General features: G+C 30.0%; 1 protein-coding gene across 1 annotated transcript; it reads left to right on the top strand.

Annotated features, from left to right (window-relative positions):
- Positions 1–3938: 3938 nt before the first annotated feature.
- Positions 3939–10574, top strand: LOC123268885. The gene is made up of 9 exons (XM_044734317.1): positions 3939–3959; positions 3996–4176; positions 4258–4622; positions 4945–5070; positions 8840–8948; positions 9190–9343; positions 9739–9925; positions 9996–10124; positions 10179–10574. Exons 2-9 carry the CDS (start codon positions 4115–4117, stop codon positions 10367–10369), a joined length of 1323 nt encoding a protein of 440 aa, XP_044590252.1. The 5' UTR covers positions 3939–3959; positions 3996–4114; the 3' UTR covers positions 10370–10574.
- Positions 10575–15247: the final 4673 nt, after the last annotated feature.

Here is a 15247-nt window from a genome sequence, read left to right as displayed (position 1 = left end):
TAAAAAATCAATTTTAATTTCTTTCAATAAAGATATTTCCCCAATCAATTGATTACTTAAAAACAATAAAAAAATCATATTAGCGATAAAATAAAAAATAATAAAATAATATATTATATTATGTTTCATTAGAGAATGTGTTATCCGGCCAATCACAAACTCATTTTCACTTGGGAAATTTGGCATCAAAAGGACAAATGAATTGGCACCAAAATAAAGTCAAGAACATTTTTACCGGGACAAAAAATTTCAAGGATATTTTAAAATGCTGGAGAGACATGGAATGTGAGGCTCCGAATTTTGAATGCTTCCTAAGAAGAACATCAAGTTTTGTTAAGCCAGTTTTACGGAATTTGATGTTCGTAGGTATTGTCATTCCTGAGCCATTTAAACTTATCAAGTTTTTTGATACTGAAAATGGTAAGTTATTTGAAAAAAAAAAAAAAAAAAAAAAAAAAAAAAAAAAATAAGAAATTGACGTAATAATAATTGAGTATAAAATTATTTAATTTTTATTGACAGTTCTACAACTACGAGATATACAAATGGCTCCAAACAACCGTTTGTTAGATGTGGCCGCAGACATGGATCTTGGTGCTTTTCATCAGGAAACTGGCAATAATGATGTTGAGCTCCCAGTAAATGCAGTAGATCCAGTGATAGTAATTGGTGAAGTTATTGATACGAATAACGAAATCATCCCCGAACCTGTTAATGCCGAGCTTTATCATGATCATGAACATTCAGTAGTTATAACAGCAGATATTACTGCTGTGGGAGCTAATGAAGTAATAGATGATATTGGTGAAGAACTCATCCTCAACGACAGCACAGAAGAAGCTGACGAAAATAACGAAGAAATATTTATGATAGAGGACGAGTGTTTAATGTGTCGATATCAGCCACCAACTCAACTCTACAGACCTTGTTTACACGTAGTAGCGTGTATACCATGCAATCAGCAGTGGTATCAGGAGCGACTGGCTGCAGCGCAAGAATTTATTTGTGTCAAGTGTCGAGGTTTGGTTCAAGAAGTTCAACAATATTTTAACATCGCCAGGGAAAATTAATCTCAAGTTTTTGTTATTAGTATTAGTTTTTGTCTCTTTTTCGTTTTTGAGCATGGTACAATTCACCGTTAAATTTTTAATTTTCTATGTTTCCGTGGATTTAGTGTTATTTTATAAGTAAAGTACAATTATAATATTGTTATTTCTAATTTTATTTAATTCTTTTTAATTTTAATGTGCTCGATAAATTTTTTTAATAAATTAATTAATAACAAACTGACCACCACACATGTAATTTTTTATATAGATTGAATTTTTTTAATTAATACTATATCTAATTTATATATATATATATATATATATATATATATATATATATATATATATATATATATATCTACTAATTTAGTCTAAAATATTTAAAAACTTTAGGAGTAAAATAAAATTTTCAAGAAGTTCAAATATGGTTTGTAAAATGATAAATGTTTCGTAATAATGTAATTGAAATATTAGAGTTACATTTACCCAATGTTAAATAATTTTCGTAACTTAAAATAACTAAAATTTTATAGAAATTATATTTTATTTAAACTTCTAATTTCGGCCCAAAATGATCGTATAAAAATTTTTTCTCAATAAGAACTTTGTTGGATTGTGGAAATTGTGTTTTTAATTTTGATTTTTTTTGGTGCAGACGTGAATTTAGCTCCACTTCAATTTTTTTTTTTTTTTTTTATAAAAATTTTAGTTAAATTGTAATAGTTTGTACGTCGTTAATTCGTAATTGCTCGAACATTACAATTGTTTGTTTATTTTTTATTTGTTTATCAATAATAAAATAAATTTTTATCCTTTAATTGCCCCCCTGCCTTATCATAAATAAATGTTTTTATTTTTTAATGCAATCAATTTTAATTCATTATTGTCTGTTCGGAGACTAGTAGTGATAGTTCGATCATATAAATAGTGTGATAATTAATTATTTGATATTTTAATTTAAATTTCTCATATTCCTATAGATTTGCTTAACTATCACAATTTTTTTTTATCAGCTACACAGCTATTCCATCATCACCAGGACAACCTAGGAGACAGATTGAATTATTGAAAATATTTCAGACTCATTTTATAATAATTAATATTAATATATTTATTTTGACTATATAAAAATCAGATGTTTTCCTTCAATCATTTTATAATTTCTCTTAATTGAAAATTTTTTTTTTTACACTAAAGAAGTAAAACTTTTAAAGCAGGTACATAAGTACACAAATTTTTTAAAGGGAAGCCTGTTAAAAATTATTTAAAGTAAATGTAATTTTGAGTGGTGTAGTGGTTTATTAACTGAATGTATTATCGTTCAAAGTAATGAGTTGAAATTAATGGATTTTAAAAAAAACTAATGAAGAATCCTACAATAAATTAATTCAACAGAAATAAGTAGTAAATGTATAAATCTTGTGAAGCTGTTAAATTTGATAAATTAAGATAAAAATTAACAAAATCAAAGGAATAATTATATGAAATATTAAATTATATATGACGTCAAATTATTATCTAAAAATATATTAAAATCTCTACTAATCACTGCAAGTGATTAACGTTCGAGAAATTTCACCCACTTATGCGTTACACTTGACAGTTACCATTTCACAGTTACCATCAATAATCTACCATACCAACAGAAATGGTAATCTTACAACAGTCGGTACTGGTTCTGTACGTTGCCGGAAAGTTTACCTGAAAAATTATTATAGAATTGCAAACTATCACGGTCACAAACATACATAGTCTACAACAACTGCAGCAGCGAAATTCATTAGTAGCATTCAATCATGGGATGTACTGTACTGTACAGTAAAATCAAACTGCATACTAATAATATAGACATTATGTATAATAAATATAAAGTCATGTTAACAAATAATAAAAAAGTGAAATGAATATACTAATTCAAAATATTTATGTAATAAAAATGTATTGGTTATTTTTTATAAAAGAGAAAAAATTATATTGGCACAAACATTAACAAATGATGTACGATAGAGTTGCAAAGTACAACAAATTATAAATAGAATTATATTAAAACATATAAGGTATTACATACATTAGATTGAAAGTAAATTAGATTTTAAAATTATAAGTACATTAGTTAGCTTGTGCCTAAATTATTAAAGATTAAAAGAAATCTGTCATAATTAGCTGTCGAAAATAAATACATTAGGCATGAATATCAACTACGTTTTAATCCTAATAGAAATAAATAACTGCTGAAGCTGACCAATATAAAAAGTAACTAGCTTTGTAGATACTGTGGTAGACTGATAGCTACAGAAGCTGCTAACTATAACGGTCACAAACATACACGGTCTACAACAACTACGGCAACAGAATTCTTTAGTAGCATTAAATCATAGTCTGTACTGTACTAAGCAGTAGAATTAAACTGGATGCTAGTAATATAAACATTATTTATAATAAATGCAAAACTATATTGATAAATAATAAATAAGTTAATTAACTATGCTTATTCAGAATATGTATATAATAAAAAGTAATTGGTTATTTCTTGAGAAAGTTAAAAATAATATTATCATAAACAATAATACATTATAAAAATCATAGTTAAAAAGCATAAGAAATAATAAAGATTATTGGCTTTAAAATAAGAGGGCATTAAATACATTGGTTGCTAAGTTATATGGATTCAAAAGTAAATTGTATTTAAATGTGACTGTAACATTACTGAAAGGACTAAATATAAGTATATCATAATCAGTTACCGGAAAAAAATACCCTAGAAACAAATACCAACTGTGGCGTAGCTTAAGAGGGAGCAAACAGTTACTGATATTTATCAACACTGCCAACAACTAGCTGTTAGGGCAAGTGTATGGCACCCATTTTTCAGTCGCCAGGTTCAGGGAAGTGCTCCCGTCGGCTCATTTTGTTATTCCCAAAGTTACTAGAATAGGGGTATTCTAGTAACTTTGGTTATTCCGACACATCGACAAGTCTGCTCCCCTTGCGATCTAGCTGCACTGATCTAGCTAGCCTTCGTGGCGAGAGTTCTTCTATCTAGCTTGCGTTGCACCTCGTGTTTAATGCTATCGGTTGAATTATCCTTAACATTTTATTTTAATTATATTTTTCAATTAAAAAACATGTAAAAAATGAATACTATCTTTCAATCTATTAAATATTGATTAGTCCAACATAATTAATACTTACTTTATTGTTTCATAAGGGAGGATATGTTTCCAGTTGAAATATGGATGCATATATTTGAGTGGATAGATCTATCAAAATTGATGGAGCTAAGGTTAGTGAGCCGATTTTTCTTCAACTTAATAGAATATTTCCTCAACAAATCACCAAAATGGAAAGAATTGGCGGAATCAACCATTATGTTCGAGTTTGTGAATTCGACAAAGCAGCGAGCTTATCCCTATTATTTGGGGTCTAATGACTCTAATATTAACGATCCAATACTGTGGCAAGGAACCTACTTATCATACAAAAAGTGGCAAAAGATTCTGGGAAAAGAGCACGAGAAGGATTTTATCGTTCCAATGTCAAGTTGTAGTAGGATTACATGCATCAGTACTTTTGGTAAGAATTAAAAAAAAAAACTAAAAAAGTCAATTTTTAGTTTTAATACATGATGAAAGTGTCTCAAAGCAGCTATAATATCAGGCTAATATAGCTAAGTCAGCAGAATCTGTTACAAAAGAGCCATTTGGCCATAATCAATATGGAAAGGTAGATTTCTTTATTATTTTTCATAAGAAATTAAATTATACATTCGTACATTTAACAAGTTATTGATATTATCATAGGACAAATAATTATTATTTGTAACGGCTTGGTTATGTTAGCCAGATAGAGTTTCTTAAAATTAACCTTTTGTGTTATATATTAATTAAATTTATAGATAAATACATTTCGATTGGTTTGGATGACGGTTTCATAGAAAATTACTCTACTGATGACTTGAAGACGCCATTTTATATAGCGAATTGCAATATTTTTATAAAACAAACAGCGTTTTGGTATACTAGTTACGTAATTACATATCACACTATTTTACCGATCACTGCGATTGAATCAAGGCTAAGTTCGCTTGCTGGTATACCTTCTACTTCAAAATCCTCTCCAAATGCTTCTTCTTCTCTGCTTCTTGTCTCAGGTATTCCAAACCAAGTTATGTCTAACACAACTCCGCAAGATATTGTTCATCAGGTTTTCAGCAAGTTAAACATCTCTAATCTTGAGAGTGATGTCTTGAGTGTGCGTGAATTAAAGGGCAGAAACATTTCAACACCAAATAAATCACAAACCATACGGCATTCCCTTGTCCTAAATCTGAAGTCGTCTCAAGTGCGTGACCATATTCTAAGTGTCAAACGTCAGTATCGAAAATTGCTAGCAAAGGATGTCTTTGCAACTAATGAAATCACGACAGGAGAACTAATCTATCTTAATGAATTTTTGAGTTCTGAAACCTACAAATTGTTAAAATCTACCAAGACTAAAGCTAAAGAGCTCAACTATAAGTATGCCTGGGCTTCCCAAGGTGCCGTGTATCTCAAGTCGAATGATGAATCGCCTAAAATTCAAATTCATTCGGTTGATGATTTAAATCAACTAGAATAGCAATTACTAAACAAACACACTATTAACTTAAATTCCTTAAAAATCCTGTGTATTAATATAAATAGTTATTTAGCTCATTTAGCTCAATTTGAATTGCTTGTCATAGAGAATAAACCGCACATTATTACTGTTGTCGAGACATGGCTAAATCCTGATATCAACATTATGCTTCTAGATTACACTATTATTAGAAGGGATAGAGGACTTATCGATACATCTGGACGCTACATAAGAGGTGGTGGGATAGCTTGTTTTATCCACAAATCTTTAAAGACCAAGGTGCTTCATATCTCTGATACTCAAGACTTAAATCAACCTGAATTCATGATCATCGAAGTTGTACTTGAATCAGGTGCTTCAATCCTTGTATCATCGATTTATAGGAGACCCCAAGGTGACTTGCTGGATAGTTTCTTCTTCGAATTTGGTAAACTCTATCCTCATTATAATAACATAATTATTATGGGTGATCTAAATTGTAATCTTATGAAAACTGATCGATTAGCTCAACATCTTCAGTCATTTATAACTGAGTCCTCTTTGTACTGTGTGCCCTATGGCTCTACCTATCACGTCAATGCTGTTGACTCGTGGCTAGATGTCGTTATTGTTGATGATCAGGACAAGGTTGGCCAATATACTAAATCTACTTCTCCATTTGTTGGTGGTCATGATTACCTGCTATGTGATTATAAGCTGCCCTTGCTGAAAACTCAAGAAAAGTTGGTGAAGTTTAGAGATTTCAGACGATGTGACCATTTAGCGCTGTCCATATCTCTCTATGATAAATTAAACTTACGTAATGTTGACATGAATACAATGGATCCAAGTGAAATGGCCAGATTTTTGATTACTGTAGTCCGAAAGGCTTTAAATGACGTTGCGCCATTTGTGGTAAGGAAGGTATCTCGTCGCCAAAGTCCATGGCTGACTCATGATTTAAAATTGGAATTGCGTCATCGTGATGTCATTTACAAGCGTGCTCGCAGAACGAATGACCAAAGTCTACTCGAACGGTATAAAACTTTGAGAAAGGATTTAAAAATCAAGTTAAATAATGCTCGTGATTCCTACTTCAAGAATGTTTTGAACGATGAATCGCTAGATCAGCCTATTTGGATGAAACTGAAGCGTTTGGGTATTGTAAAGTGCAAACAATCATCACCGCTTGATCATTTCAGTGCGGATTACTTAAATATTGCTTACTCTAAAACACTAACTAAACACACTTCTTGTAGTCGAGACTTTGTAGAAAATCTACCTCTTCATTATATAAAGAGAGTAAATTGTGTTTTCAACTGGTCAAAAATTGATATTGTTGATGTCACTAAAAGTCTTCATTTAACTCTCTCAAAATCAACCGGTAAGAGTCCAGATGGTTTAGATCTAAAATGGCTCCGTGATCATCTTCCGCAAGTGTCACTTTTTCTTACTGCCATCTTCAACCTCTCACTTGACACAGGCATTTTCCCGGACGTTTGGAAGGCTGTTTTTATTGTACCACTAAATAAAGTCACCCCCACCGAAGTCTGCGTCTGATACTCGTCCTATCGCCAACCTATCACATCTAGCGAAAGTCTTCGAACGCATTGTAGCAAATCAACTTGTCACCTATCTCGAAGATAATAACTTGTTAGATGACTATCAATCTGGTTTTCGTAAACATCACAGCACCCAAGCAGCCTTGTTAAGATTATCTGATGAGATTCGTCGAGCTATTGATTGTGATGACCTCACGTTTCTCATCTTGTTCGATTTCACCAAGGCCTTTGACTCATTGGATCTAAAGTCCTCCCTTGCTGCTTTATATGAAATGGGTTTCTCACTAGAAACAATCATGTGGTTCCATTCTTACCTCACAGGCAGATCACAGTCTGTCATTGACTCTTCAAATGTAGCATCCAGCTCTATCAGCACCACCTCTGGTGTTCCGCAAGGTTCCATTCTAGGTCCAATCCTATTTTTAATTGCTATTAATGGTGTAGTCAAGCGACTGAGATATTGTAAACATGGTCTCTTTGCAGACGACAAATGGATCTATCTTCACTTCAAACTCTTCAATTTAGATGATGCTGCTGCTAGACTTACGGTTGATGCTCAAGCTGTGGCAGACTGGGCCAAAGAGAACAACCTAGAGATAAATTATCAGAAAACCAAAGTAATGATACTGGGCAGCAACCGTAAGCTCAAGTACCTTGAAGGCTGTGAATTACCAGAAATCTATATTGATGGAAATAATATTCCATATGTAAATTCAACGAAACACTTGGGATTACAGTTAGCGAATAATCTTTCATGGGATTCCCATGTTGCTCAGGTGTCTCGAAAAGTTTATGCAACAGCTTAATAGTCTGAAGTACAGAAGAAACATTCTCTCCACGCAATGTCGCAAACTGCTGGTTATGGCTACCATCCTACCTATCATTGATTATTGCTCTGTAGTTTGTCTGGATATGCCTATTAAACTAGATGTTAAACTGCAGCGTTTAGTAAACAGTTCTATTCGATTTATTTTTAATTTAAAGAGGGATCAGCACATAACGCCTTATCGTCGCAAGCTAAACTGGCTGCCTGTTAAATCACGTAGATTTTATTCCTTGGCTTGCTTGCTCTTCAAATTATTTGAGACTGGTCAACCAAAATTTTTGCATGATCTCTTCCATGAAGTTGATGCTGATGTGAGACAATCTAGTAGACTGTTAGCGAAGAATAATAATGTCGCTTTTAAAATGCCAAACTTCTCTACCACTGTCTTTGAGCATTCATTCGTCGTAACTGCTATTCGAACTTGGCAAGATTTACCAGCTGACATCATAAACTCGCAATCCATTGAAATCTTCAAAAATAAAGCTTTTACCTACTTTGTTAATCTTGAAACTTAAAGTTAAAAAATTTGTTTCTTTGCTTAGTAATATATAGATCTATTAATGTAGTCTAAAAATTTGAAACTATAACTTATTATCTAGTTGTTTATTAAAATCGTAAATTAATACTTTTATTTCTAATTTCAAAATTATTGTCTAACCAATATTACTTATGTTGATCTTGTTAATATAAATTTTTTGCCATTTGGCTGTTAGCCCTGGCATATATATTTAATAAATAAATAAATAAATAAAACTATTTAATCATCAACAGCCGAATAAAATTAATAAGCTTTTCCTTTTATTTAGATGACCAAGTACTTGTTGTGATTATTGGGAAGGACAACACCTTAAAGTTTTTAGACCTTCAAAATAAAGTAGAAATTAGTACTCCCGGTTTCTTCGCTAATTGCATTAAGTAATTTTCATTATTAAATAGTCAGTTTTTAGATATTAAATATTCATCCGGTCAATGTATTTCACCGTTGTATTTTTTTATTTAATTTACTAATTATAAGTATAGTAAAAGCATTTTTTACTAAGCCCATTTTTAGTAAATTTGAATAAAAACTTATAAGAAGTTACTTCAGCGAAGTACGCCGAATATCATGAATCTTGAGGGATTACAATATAATTAACTAGTTGATTATGATAAATAGCTATGGAGAATGTCGACATTTTTGTATCGGCGATATGGATGGGATTCTAACATGTTATGAGAAATTCGAAAACAATATAATTGCTGGTCAAACACTTAATTTAAATTTAAGGGAATTTGAAATTCTGCTTATCCATTTTTCGGATGGACAAACGGTAATTTTATATGTATTTATTTGATGGCTTTTAATTAAATTAAATTATTTGTGTTTTATTAACTTAGAATCATTGCTTAATTAGTATACACACCATGGGAAGTAAAAAAGAAAGCCTAAGATCACATGTTTGTCAACCTCGGTGGACAATTTCATGTGATCTGAGACATTTCTTATTTTACTTCCCTAGGTGTGTAATATACTATTTTTTTGCTCGACAGACAGAAAGCGTCATTTTTCGACTCGCTGCGCTATAAACGAAGTTGCCGCTTCCTTCCTTCGCCGAGCAAAAAAAACATACATTTGTGTGAAAAGAAAAAGAAAACTTTTAGAAACATTTTCAGTGTTTCCGACCTCCAATGGTTAATACCTTTTTTTTTTTTTTTTGATTGAAAGATCTCAGCATTGACATATTATAATGGTACAACAAAATTTCGTTATTGCCAAATAACATTAGAAAGCGAACGTGTGTCTAGTATTTTGCACTTCACTGGAACACTACCAGTTACTGTGCCAAGGGTATTACGTTCTACTTTGAAAAATATAGTTGCTTTATCAAATGACTTTTACTTAGGAATCGGGAGTGAGTTTTGAGTTTTAATTAATATAAACATTAATTATCTAATAACATAAATTAATACTTAATATTAAAGAGAACAAAATCGGATCAACTCATTATTGTTATGACAAATGGTATAGAATTGTCTTAATCAAATACTTCGGATGCTGTATCACGTCGATCATGATCCATGCACAAATTCTAATATTTGGTCTGGAAGATGGTAAGCCAATATACTTTTTTGTAAATTAATTATTTATCTATTATATTTTTAAAGGTTCTATTCACATGCTTCATTTTGACCATTACAATGACATATTATCGTTGAAAAAGAAAAAATTCAGAGACGCCATAAAGATCGAGGTGGACACCGTACCTATTATTAAATTGAATATCTTAGAAACTGATAAAAAACCTTGTATTGTTGCAAGTACAGAATCCAGAGTTCACTTAATCAATTTTTTCTAGACAATTAAACATTCGGAACTTTTAACTTTTGTTGTGAAAATCACGAATTGCTGTATAATCTGTGTTTAATAAGGGATTATAGAGAAAAATATTCTTCACCAAAAAGTACTGAGATAATTTGTCGTTTAATAAGCCTGAAAAAAGTTACAAGGTCTTCTCGGATGAAATGTACAATTTAAACAATAAATTGAGTTTCAATTCCTTACATTTCAGCGTTTTCTATCAAATGACTAGTTTTAAACTAGGAATTATAGAGAAAAATATTCGTTACCAAAAAGTACTGATATGATTGCGTCCTGTCTTTAGCCTAAAAACGGTTAAAAGCCCTTCCCGGTTAATAAGTACAACTTAGATAAAAAAAACTGAGTATCAATTCATGACATTCAGCCTTTTATATCAAATGACTAGTTATTAACTAGGAATTATAGAAAAAAATTTTCTTTACAAAAATGAACTGAGATAATTTTGTCGTTCAATCAGCCGGAGAAAAGGTACAAGCTCTACTCGGTTGAAATGTACTTTTTAGATAAAAAATTGAGTTTCAATTCCTGACATTTCAGCCTTCTCTATCAGATGATTAGTTTTTAATTAGGAATTATAGAGAAAAATATTCTTCACCAAAAAGTACTGAGATAATTTTGTCGTTTAATAAGCCTGAAAAAAGTTACAAGCTCTTCTCGGATGAAATGTACAAGTTAAACAATCAATTGAGTTTCAATTCCTTACATTTCAGCGTTTTCTATCAAATGACTAGTTTTAAACTAGGAATTATAGAGAACAATATTCGTTACCAAAAAATACTGAGATGATTGCGTCCTGTTTTTAGCCAAAAAGGATTTCAGCCTTTTCTATCAAATGACTAGTTTTTAATAAGGGATTATAGAGAAAAATATTCGCTACCAAAAAGTACTGAAATAATTTTGACGTTTAATAAGCCTGTAATAAGTTATAAGCCCTACTCGGTTGAAGAGTACAATTTAAATAAAAATTGAGTTTCAATTCCTTACATTTCAGCGTTTTCTATCAAATGACTAGTTTTAAACTAGGAATTACAGAGAAAAATATTCGTTACCAAAAAATACTGAGATGATTGCGTCCTGTTTTTAGCCTAAAAACGGTTAAAAGCCCTTCCCGGTTAATAAGTACAATTTAGATAAAAAATTGAGTTTCAATTCCTGACATTTCAGCCTTTTCTATCAAATGACTTGTTTTTAATTAGGAATTATAGAAAAAAATATTCGTTACCAAAAAGTACTGAGATGATTGCGTCCTGTCTTTAGCCTAAAAGGAGTCAAAAGCCCGTCTCGGTTAATACGTACAACTCAGATAAAAAACTGAGTTTCAATTCCTGACATTTCAGCCTTTTCTATCAAATGACTAGTTTTTAATTAGGAATTATAGAGAAAAATATTCTTCACCAAAAAGTACTGAGATAATTTTGTCGTTTAATAAGCCTGAAAAAAGTTACAAGCTCTTCTCGGATGAAATGTACAATTTAAACAATAAATTGAGTTTCAATTCCTTACATTTCAGCGTTTTCTATCAAATGACTAGTTTTAAACTAGGAATTATAGAGAAAAATATTCGTTACCAAAAAAACTGAGATGATTGCGTCCTGTCTTTAGCCTACTTAGCCTACTTAAGTAAAATAAATTATGAACTACTGTTATAATAAACAAATTTCTGGGCTTACTATAGTTTGTGCTGATAAAATTTAATAATTTCAAGTGAATTAAGTGTTATAATTGATTATAATCAATTAATATCAGTAAAATAAAGTATAAATTACTTTTATAATATTTTGGAAAAAGGAAAACCATATAATTAAATAAAATTTTGCAACCTCGAAATACCGTTCTGCTTACAGTAAACAGTCGGTAGTCTGGCGCTCCGTTTACAACGGGATTTTTGAACGGACCTTGGCGCCAGATTCTACCGAATCTGTGGATCTTAATTTTCAGCGGGAAAGTATAGTATAAAAATCATTAAACTTGATTTTGGAATTACAGCGATTTTTATTTATTTTTTGCGACATTGTTCAGCAATTAACTGATAAAAGTACCAGTCATATGTGAAACTTATCGAAATATTTATAAATGACGGAAAAATTTGATTTTTGTTAACTATTGAAGGGTTGAAAGATCTTTCTGATAGTAAGCGTGGCGATCGATAAGACAAAAATTTTTGTTAACTATTGAAGGGTTGAAAGATCTGTCTGATAGTAGGCGTGGCGATCGATAAGACAAAAAGAAATATAGTGTAAAAAAGTGCATTCTTAACGAGTTATAACATCCGGATATTTAGCTGTCATTGTCGTTACGTAAGTAAAAACATTAGAATTTTTTTTAACTATAATAAATTAAAAATTAATGTTATTAAAAAATATTGATATCTATCAATTTTTTTTAATCTATATTTAGAAAAAATATATATAATTAATAGTAATAAGTTAGTATATAGCATTTATATTTTTGTGTTTTATTTCAGATCCAAAGAAAAATAATCATGGCTGCTAACCAGCAAAATTTACAAGGTAAAATATTTAGAAAAATTAAAAACTTATTTTAATTATCTTTGTAGATAATTTTTTGATGATAATTTTAATGTAATTTCTTTTTATTTATTCATTTAAAATATATTTTTTAATTAACTTAAAATTCAGTTGGATTATTGTATTGACTTGCACAGATTCCAAATTTTATTAAGTAGGCATTTACTTTTTATTCATGTGATTATTCTATTTAATATTCAGTTCACCTTTCAGTGAGCCAATGACTATAATAATATTTACGTAGCTTTTTTACAAAAATAAATAATAATTGACATGGAAAAAAAATTTGAAAGGAGGATTGGAAGTTTCAGTTAAATGATTGACTGATTTGTCAAGTAAAGATGAAGTGTGCTTAGATTCAAGTGCGGTCAATTTTTCTGTTAATTATTAAAATTGTCTTAGTGTCATCAATTTTTTACAGAAAATGAATTATATGTATGTTCTTCTATTGAATTCTATTGAAATAAGTAGCCAAAGTTTTTTTCTTTTATCATGTGTTTGGAAAATGCAATCATGTTAATTTGTTACGTTCCCACGATTCCGTAATGAAAAAAATTAATCGGTTATGTGATCAGTAAAAATAACATATATGTAAAATTATTAGTTCGTTGACTGAATAATCACATGTAATATTATGTTTTGAAAATCCTACGATGACTTTTTGCTTGCTGCTAAAGACACAATTGCTGTAAGGAAATTTTTAATACATGTTATTGAAGTTTAATAACCATGTCCTAAATTTCTTATCTTAAAAATCCTTCTTTATAAACAACATTTTTTCCGATTCTATCCATCACTCTGACACAACCTGCATATCGAGTCAATAATCGTGAAATTCGTTTTTAGCTAACATTTAATTATTGAGAAAAAAGTATTGAAATCGGTTGACCCTGAGTTCATCCCTGAAATTGCCTATTTCTCTTGAATTTCTTGTCAAATTTTGGAATTTTGTTAACAAGCTAGTTGGTGTAATCTTCTGTTCTCCTTTTCTTTTTCAGGCATATCGCATGTCAAGACGGAGAGCTGGCTCATCGTAGATCTTCGTTCGTGCTGAAATCATCAGATTCCTTGATTTCTTCAAGCGCATGTTTCGTATAAGTTAAATCAATTATATATATGAAAAATTTTCAATTATATATAAAAAAAAAATGTTTTCTTTTCCCTTTTCTTTCTTCTTTTTTTTTTTTGAATAAAATTTTGTGGATGAAGGAAGGAAAATTTGTTCTTTATTATTTTAAAAAAATTTTGTAATAATCATGCTAGTATTAGGAGTTACAACGAAAGCAAAAAGGTAAGTAGGATTTGAATTAATAAGAATAAAATAAATAGATAAAAAGAAATAAGAGAATATTTGAAACATAAAAAAAAGGAAAATAAGGAGAAGAAAAAAATTTGAAATAGATAGAAAATATTTAAGTTTAGATAGAAAAAAAATTCTTGGAGTTAAATCTTGAAAGGGGGTAAGAGAGAGAGAGTGTGACTATCGGTATGTGTATATACATGTATACAGCATGCATTGGAGGCGGCACGTTTTGTAGGTGTGGCTTATCGAGAGGCGGTCGCGATCGAGCGGACGTTGGTAAGCTATTATACCTGACTTAGCGGCCCCGTTACAATTACCGCTAGATGACTCCTCCTGTCCTCTTTCTTACTTACATTTATATTTTTTAGATATTAAGCGTTTAAAATCGTTTTGAATAAAAAAAAAGGATTTTAGGATTCTAAAAGAATTTTGAGTGAGTGACGTTAGCTCGATTTTCTTAAAGTTATTGTAAAATATAATTAATATTAAAGTATTATGTGTATATAATTATGTTGAATACTTGGTTATAAACTATAAAATGTTTGATATATGACAATAAAATTTTATAAATGGTTGTATGAAAAATAGGGATTATGATATTTGATATAATAATAGGATATAAATATATAATAAAGTATAATAGTACAATAATATGTAATATAAGAATATAGTGATAGTAAAATGAAAATTTTAGTACGAGAATAATAAAATTTCTGTTTTTAAAGGAATAAAGAGAAAAAAAAATATTTATCAGCGTTTTGCGTTACTCCCGCTCGTCCCCCCAAGGCCGGAGATAATTTTATTTTCGGTCTTGTGAGTCATAAAGCAGCAAAACTTTTCATAATTCGGGTAAATTTACTGATTTTCACTATACTATCTACTATGTATGAAAGAAAAAAATTTTATTTAAGTATTTTAGATTAGATTATTTGTTCAAACTTTGGACTCGTTTTTGGCATAAAGAATTTTTCTATTATTTTTGTAAAACGAAATTATATAGAAAAGAAAGGATTCTATTATAATT

Source organism: Cotesia glomerata, linkage group LG7 (genome assembly GCF_020080835.1).
Source record: "Cotesia glomerata isolate CgM1 linkage group LG7, MPM_Cglom_v2.3, whole genome shotgun sequence".
Lineage (NCBI taxonomy): Eukaryota > Metazoa > Arthropoda > Insecta > Hymenoptera > Braconidae > Cotesia > Cotesia glomerata.
This window is presented reverse-complemented; position numbering and strand designations above follow the sequence as displayed.

Excerpts from the sequence above, each read along its gene's own strand:
- LOC123268885 (XM_044734317.1), top strand. The coding sequence starts at position 4,115 with ATGCTATCGGTTGAATTATCCTTAACATTTTATTTTAATTATATTTTT. Across the intron at positions 4,177-4,257 it reads ATTTTTCAATTAAAAAACAT|GGAGGATATGTTTCCAGTTG; the intron begins GTAAAAAATGAA and ends TTGTTTCATAAG. Across the intron at positions 4,623-4,944 it reads TACATGCATCAGTACTTTTG|ATAAATACATTTCGATTGGT; the intron begins GTAAGAATTAAA and ends TTAAATTTATAG.